The sequence below is a fragment of the Equus przewalskii genome, chromosome 4, assembly GCF_037783145.1.
Source record: "Equus przewalskii isolate Varuska chromosome 4, EquPr2, whole genome shotgun sequence".
Lineage (NCBI taxonomy): Eukaryota > Metazoa > Chordata > Mammalia > Perissodactyla > Equidae > Equus > Equus przewalskii.
The window spans coordinates 105,382,131-105,388,661 of NC_091834.1; the positions used below are offsets into that span (position 1 = coordinate 105,382,131).

General features: G+C 61.2%; 1 protein-coding gene across 1 annotated transcript; it reads left to right on the forward strand.

The window, feature by feature from the left end:
• The first annotated feature begins 807 nt into the window (after nucleotides 1–807).
• Nucleotides 808–5,575, forward strand: EN2 (engrailed homeobox 2). Its single transcript, XM_008509963.2, has 2 exons — nucleotides 808–1,638; nucleotides 4,806–5,575. The coding sequence occupies exons 1-2, from the start codon at nucleotides 960–962 to the stop codon at nucleotides 5,120–5,122; spliced, it is 996 nt and encodes a 331-aa protein (XP_008508185.2). The 5' UTR covers nucleotides 808–959; the 3' UTR covers nucleotides 5,123–5,575.
• Nucleotides 5,576–6,531: the final 956 nt, after the last annotated feature.

Genomic DNA, 6,531 nt, shown 5'->3' on the forward strand with positions numbered 1-6,531 from the left:
CGCCGCGGCCATTGGCCCGAGGCACGTGTCCAGGAGACCGGCCCGCGACGTCACTCGAGGGGGCTCTGTTAAAAATAAGAACAAAAATCCAGAGTGAAAGTGTCTCAGGTTGCGCTAAGTGGCCTGGAAATCCCCGAGCCCGCGCGGCGGCCGCGGCGGCGAGGGCGCGCAGACGGCGAGCGAGGCGGGCGGCGCAGCCCGCCCGGCCCGGCCCGGCCCGGCCCGCGCCTCCCGCCGCTCACCCATGCGCCTGGGGCCGCGGGGCTCGGCGCGGCTCGGCGGGGGCGCGGCCGCACGCCGGGGGGGCGCCCCGGCCCGCAGCTGGGCGGCGGCCGCGCGGAGGGGGCCCCGAGGCCGGCGGAGCGCAGCGCGGGCCCGCGGGCCTCCATGTGCGTGCTGGCGGCGGCGGGCGCGCTGAGCGCGGGCGCCCCGCACCCTCGAGGGCCGGCCGGGGCGCGCGGGCGGGGGCGGCCGGGCGGCGGCGGCGGCCCTAGCGGGCCCGGGCGGGCGTGAGCGCCGGGGCGCGCTGCCTGCATGCGCGCAGCTCCAGCCCCGGGCGGCCGCGGCGGCAGCGCTGGAGCCGGAGGCAGCCGGACGCGGAGAGGCGCTTGGAGCCCGGGAGGCGCTCCGAGTCCCCGCTGGACCACGGTGACTGTCTAGCGCCCGGGTGCGCTGCCAGGACGAGGACCGGACTCTTTTTGAATCGCTCTGCGTCTGGGCGCGGGGCGAATCTTGGTATTTTCTAACTCAACTTGTGGATTGGAACGTGGCTCCGCTCGGAGCGCGGCCAGCGACTTGTAGGACCCCAGCCCTGGCCGCGGCCGCCGCGCACGCCCTCAGAAGACTCGGCGGGGTAGGGGCGCGGGCCGGCCGCGAGGGTCGACTTGTGCGCCGCATCGGGCGCAGGGCTGATTGGAGGGGGGTCCCCGGAGAACCCATTTGGGATTTGTTTGAACAGCATGGAGGAGAATGACCCCAAGCCCAGCGAAGCGGCGGCGGCGGCGGAGGGGCAGCGGCAGCCGGAATCCAGCCCCAGCGGTGGCTCGGGTGGCGGCGGCAGCAGCCCGGGCGACGCGGACACTGGCCGCCGGCGGGCTCTGATGCTGCCCGCGGTCTTGCAGGCGCCGGGCAACCACCAGCACCCGCACCGCATCACCAACTTCTTCATCGACAACATCCTGCGGCCCGAGTTCGGCCGGAGAAAGGACACGGGGACGTGCTGTGCCGGCGCGGGAGGAGCGAGAGGCGGCGGAGCCGGCGGCGAAGGCGGCGCTGGCGGCGCAGAGGGAGGCTGCGGCGCGGGCGGCGCCGAGCAGCTCCTGGGGTCCGGCCGGGAGCCCCGGCAGAACACGCCCTGTGCGCCCGGTGCGGGCGGGCCGCTCCCCGGCGGCGGCGGCGACTCTCCGGGTGACGGGGAAGGCGGCTCCAAGGCGCTCTCGCTGCTCGGCGGCGCCAAGAAAGGAGGCGACCCCGGAGGCCCCCTGGACGGAGCGCTCAAGGCCCGCGGCTTGGGAGGCGGCGACCTGTCGGTGAGCTCGGACTCGGACAGCTCGCAGGCCAGCGCTAACCTGGGCGCGCAGCCCATGCTCTGGCCAGCCTGGGTCTACTGCACGCGCTACTCGGACCGGCCTTCTTCAGGTGAGCCCGCGGGAACCCCGCGTCCCGGCCCGCCATGGGGAGGCCGGCGGGGTTGCGGGACGGCGCTAGCTCGGGAACTTAGCAGGAGGAAGAAAACGCCAGGACCTTCCCCACCCCCAAACACACACAAAGGCGCACACACCCCGACCTTGTGTACGGCTGACGCTGGCCCGGGCAGTGGCCAGGAGGAGAGGAGGCAGGGTCTATTCGCAAGGGGGTGCAGACTTCTGAGAACAGCAGAAGCGCCAGGACCTCCTCTTTCTTTGGCCTTCTGGGGCTTCTCCTTGCAGCCCCTAGTCCACTGCTCCCTCTGGCAGGAGTTTATTTGGTAGGAAGGGGGTTGGCTGGAAGACAGGCCCGGAAGCCGGCACTCTTAACCCCTTTCCACGTCCTTCCAACTCAGTCCAGACCCGGGACCGACGCCCAGCCCACCCCCAGACCTAGATACTTCCTGCGACCCAGATGTAGCCAGGGAAGAAAGGGCAAGGCTGACTGCTCTTCCTGCGGCCCCGGTTCATGAGGGGGGAGCGGGGGATCCTCAGAGGCAAGGGATGGAAATGGAGGCGCCCTTTGCCCTCTGTCTGGTTTTATTTGCCGAGCCTGCGGCGGGGGAGCTCAGCACCCATCTTGCACACAGCTTGGAGGAAAGAGGCCTGCAATACCCCCAATAGAGAGGATCTTCTCCCAGAGCTTTCAAGGGGCTGCTCCCAGCTAGGAAAGAAGCACATTTCGGAGGGGCTGGGGATGGAGGGGCCTGCAAGTGTGTGCAGCGGTGCTGCAAGTGTTTTTCATAGATCTGGGATTTTAAAAAGCTGAGTCTATGTCCTTGTAGAAATCATCAGCTGCGTTAAATGTGGGTCTGTGGCTGCGAACCGCCATTAGGAGCAGATTCCATTTGTCCCCGAGCTGGCAGCACAGACCAGACACCCCCTGCCCCCCAGGCCTCAACTGTTTTGTGGGGGTTGTTTACCCAGATCACAACTGAGTCACCCCTTGGCCGCCTTCCCTCAGAAGTGTGCGTGTGTATCTCTGATGAAATCCAAATTTCTCCAGCTAGATCTGAAATTTGCTCCATTGTTCTCGCCTCCCTCCTTTGTTAATATTTAATTAACATATAGGCTCACAAAGCGGCCAGCGAGGAGCCTCGGCCCGGCTTTGTGCGGCGCCAAAGTCCCAGTGGCCCGCGGGAGCCCGGCAGCCCGGGCTGGCCCGAGCCGCTGGTCTTCCTGGACCGGAAAAAAAAAACCCACCGTAAGATCACGTCCGTGTTTGGGGACGTTTAAGAAGAAGCGGGGCAGAGAGTTTTTCTCGCGGAGGTTTGGTTCTGCTGCTGAGACTCCTAAGTGTTTGCGTTTTGTAAGAAAATCAGGACAGAAAGGGAACTAAAAATTCTGTTTTAGGGCGATTTTCTTTCCGTGAATGGTGTGTCTTTTTGCGGGCTGATTCGTGTGGCAAGGGCCCCAGGACTGCAGGAGTTTGAGGGGAGGGAGCGAGTAGAGACGAGAACCAGCTTTGGGAGCACGAGGCTGCGGTGGAGTCGGAGCAGGTGGGGGACCCCCGGGACTTTAGAGGCCTCACAGAGCCACCTCCTTCCCCCTTCGCTCCTCTGGGCAGCCCAGCCCAGCGCCCCGAATCGGCATCCGCTGGGTCACAGCCGGGCTGGCTGGTGCAGGGCCGGCACCCTCGGCCTTGTGTGTGACGGAGACTGTGAGTGTGTGCCTGGAGACGCGGCTGTGAATAGGGGTGTGCTTTAAAATCTAAAGACCTGGAGTGTGAGTCTTAACAGCCCTTGGTGCCCACAGCCCCTTTCCGAGTTTGGCTCAGTTGGGGGAGGGAGTTCTGGGAGCCCCTAGGGTCTCTGGATGTTCCCAAACACCTCACTCGGCACCGCCCCAGGGTGCTCATCCACCCTCCTGGTCAGGGTCGGGGTGCACCGGGGGAGCCTTCCTGCGACATCCCTCCACCAGGTTGAGTAGGGTGGCCAGGCAGTCCGGGGACCTGGGGGTTCTGACTGCTCGAGGTCTAGCTTTCTCCAGCCTCTGCCTGGGTCGCCTTGGAAGAAGCTGGGGCCTGGAGCTCCCCAGAGTTGACTCACACACTTCACAGATTAAGAAACCCAGGCATGCATTGCCGACTCCCTCCCTCAGCGGCCTCTTGGGCCTTCCCTCACAGACACTTTCCTTTGGTCTGAGCTTCTTGACTCCAACAGAAAGAAAACCCTTGGCTTCTTCCCTCTGCTCCCCTCGCTTGAGCCTCTTCCGATGGCCAGGTCCTAGGAGCCAGACCACCACTGTCCCAAACCAACCCCAAGCAGCGTGGAGTGGAGGAGGCCTGGTGGGGGTCAGCAGTGTGAATCCTCTGCCCAAGGTCAGCTGGGCCCCCTGCGGCCTTCAGCGAGGCAGCCCCAGTCTGGGGCGGAGGGGACAGGCAGCTGTAGTCAGTGCAGGGAGGGGAGCAGGTCCCCCTCCTATTCTGGGGACTGAGGAAACTCGGTGACGGCTAGGAGGGAGCTGTGAGGGGCTCAGCGCTCCTTCCCCACCCGGGAAGGACGAGTGTGCTCCCTCCTGCCCTTGAAAGAAACGATGAACTTGGGCGCATGCACGGGGCCCGGTTGGGGGAGACAAAGGGGCTAGGGCAGGCGGAGGCCCACCTCTGGGCCTCTCGGGTTCTCAGGACCCACCTGCCCCTGGCTCCCACTGCCCTTAGCCCTGGGGGGTGGCCCCGTGGGGGTCCTGTGGGAGCTCCCTCACATGCCCCAGGGCTCCTCCCCTGTGCTCCCCCCTCGCCTCTCTCCCAGCTCCTATCCGGGTCCTGTCCTTATTCCTGGACAGAACCTCAGAAATCACTAGAAAAAGCCATTCTGGAAAGTTTGGGATTTTTGCTTTCCTGCAGGAGCCTTTTACCTGGAGACCTTTCTGCTGAGCCTGTCCTTCACCCCCCTAACCCCCTTGTCCCCCTCACCCCGACTTCCCTGGCCCATCTCCTCCTCCCCAGAGGTGGATCGAGCCGCCCAGCCACAAGTCCAGCGCCTGTCCTCCAGATCCGCCAAGTGGCGGGAGGCAGGCACTTCCTTCCTCGGCCTCTGGGCCTTCCCCGACCCTCCTCTGAGTAAGCAGGTGGGCCAGGGGCCTCCTAACGGTGTCCCCTCTGCCCACCATACTCCCCAGGTCCCAGGTCTCGAAAACCAAAGAAGAAGAACCCCAACAAAGAGGACAAGCGGCCACGCACGGCCTTCACGGCGGAGCAGCTGCAGAGGCTCAAAGCCGAGTTCCAGACCAACAGGTACCTGACGGAGCAGCGGCGCCAGAGCCTGGCCCAGGAGCTCAGCCTCAACGAGTCTCAGATCAAGATCTGGTTCCAGAACAAGCGCGCCAAGATCAAGAAGGCCACGGGCAACAAGAACACGCTGGCCGTGCACCTGATGGCACAGGGCCTGTACAACCACTCCACCACGGCCAAGGAGGGCAAGTCGGACAGCGAGTAGCGCGGGCGGCCGCGGTCCCATCCCGGTCCGCGCTGAACAATGCAATAATTTAAAATCATAAATAAAGGGCCAGTGTATAAAGATTATACCAGCATTAATAGTGAAAATATCGAGTATTAGCTATGGTTCTGCAATATTCTATGTATATATAATTTACAGGTGGTGTAAAATCCAAAATATCTGACTATAAAATATTTTTTGAGTTTTTTGTGTTTATGAAATTATGCTAATTTTATGGGGATTTTTTTTTGTTCGTTTTTGTTTTTTTTTTTTTTTTGCAAAGGGGGCTGCTTAGGGTTTCATCTTTTTTAATTCCCTGAGCTCCATTATGGGACATCGGACATTTTTTTTTATTTCAAAAGAAGAAAAAAATTAAAACAACTTGCTGAAGTCCAAAGATTTTTATTGCTGCATTTCACATGACTGTGAACCGAATAAATAGCTCCTACCTGGTCTGTGAGTTCTGCCACTTTGTTTGTGTGGGCTTGGTGAGGACAGCAGGAGGGGCTGCACCCCCAGCCTCGTCCAGCGGCAGTGCAAGGGCCCTCCCTGGTGGGGCGAGGGGACTGTTGGGGTCCAGGGAGGAGTGTGAGGGCTTGGCCCTGGGAAGTGGGCCTGTGTTGGTTGGAGACCTGGCCTGGCTCTCCTCCTCCCCTCCTCCTGTTCTACTCCTTGCCGAGGCCGGCCTGCACCTCAGTGCATGCTTCCGTCTGTGTCTGTGTCGCTGTCCCCTGTCCAGCCACCCACCACCAGCGCCAACTCTCCCACCTCCAGGGCTCCAGGGCAGAGGGGCCGGGCATGTCACCCAGGGACCGTGAGCAGTGGAGCGACCCTCCTCCCTCCAGGCACGGGGCCAGAGAATGTCCTGCGGCTCCGTCAGCCACCCCAGGAGGCCTCCGGGGCCGAACCTCAGGAGGTTCGCAGGCTGCGAAGGGCAGAGGGCTGCCGAGAGAAAGTTGGCAATTCCTCTTTTTCTTTTTTCTTTTTCTTCCCTTCCTGTTTTGTTTTCCTTTTTTTTTTTAAGTGGCCGCTTCTGCTACAGAAAACATTCTTTCAAGGTAAATATGTATGTATGTATGCATATATATACACAGCAAGCGGATGTGAGTCCACAGTGCTGGACCACGTGGCTACCTTGACTTTTAAAGGAACTCAGAATCCTCCAAAATCTAGAGGAAGGAAGAAATTGTGTAAATAGTCATTTCTTATCACTTTTTGTCTTTTCTTGTTTTTTTTAAAATACACGTTTTATTTTTTTGAAGGTGTGGTACAGTGTAAATTAAATATATTCACTATATCCCCCAGCAAGTACATATATATATATAAACAAACACATTCTCTCTCTCTAACTCCACTCTGTCTTCTGTTTGGTGTCTGGAAAGGGAATCGTGTCCAAATGTCCATCTGTG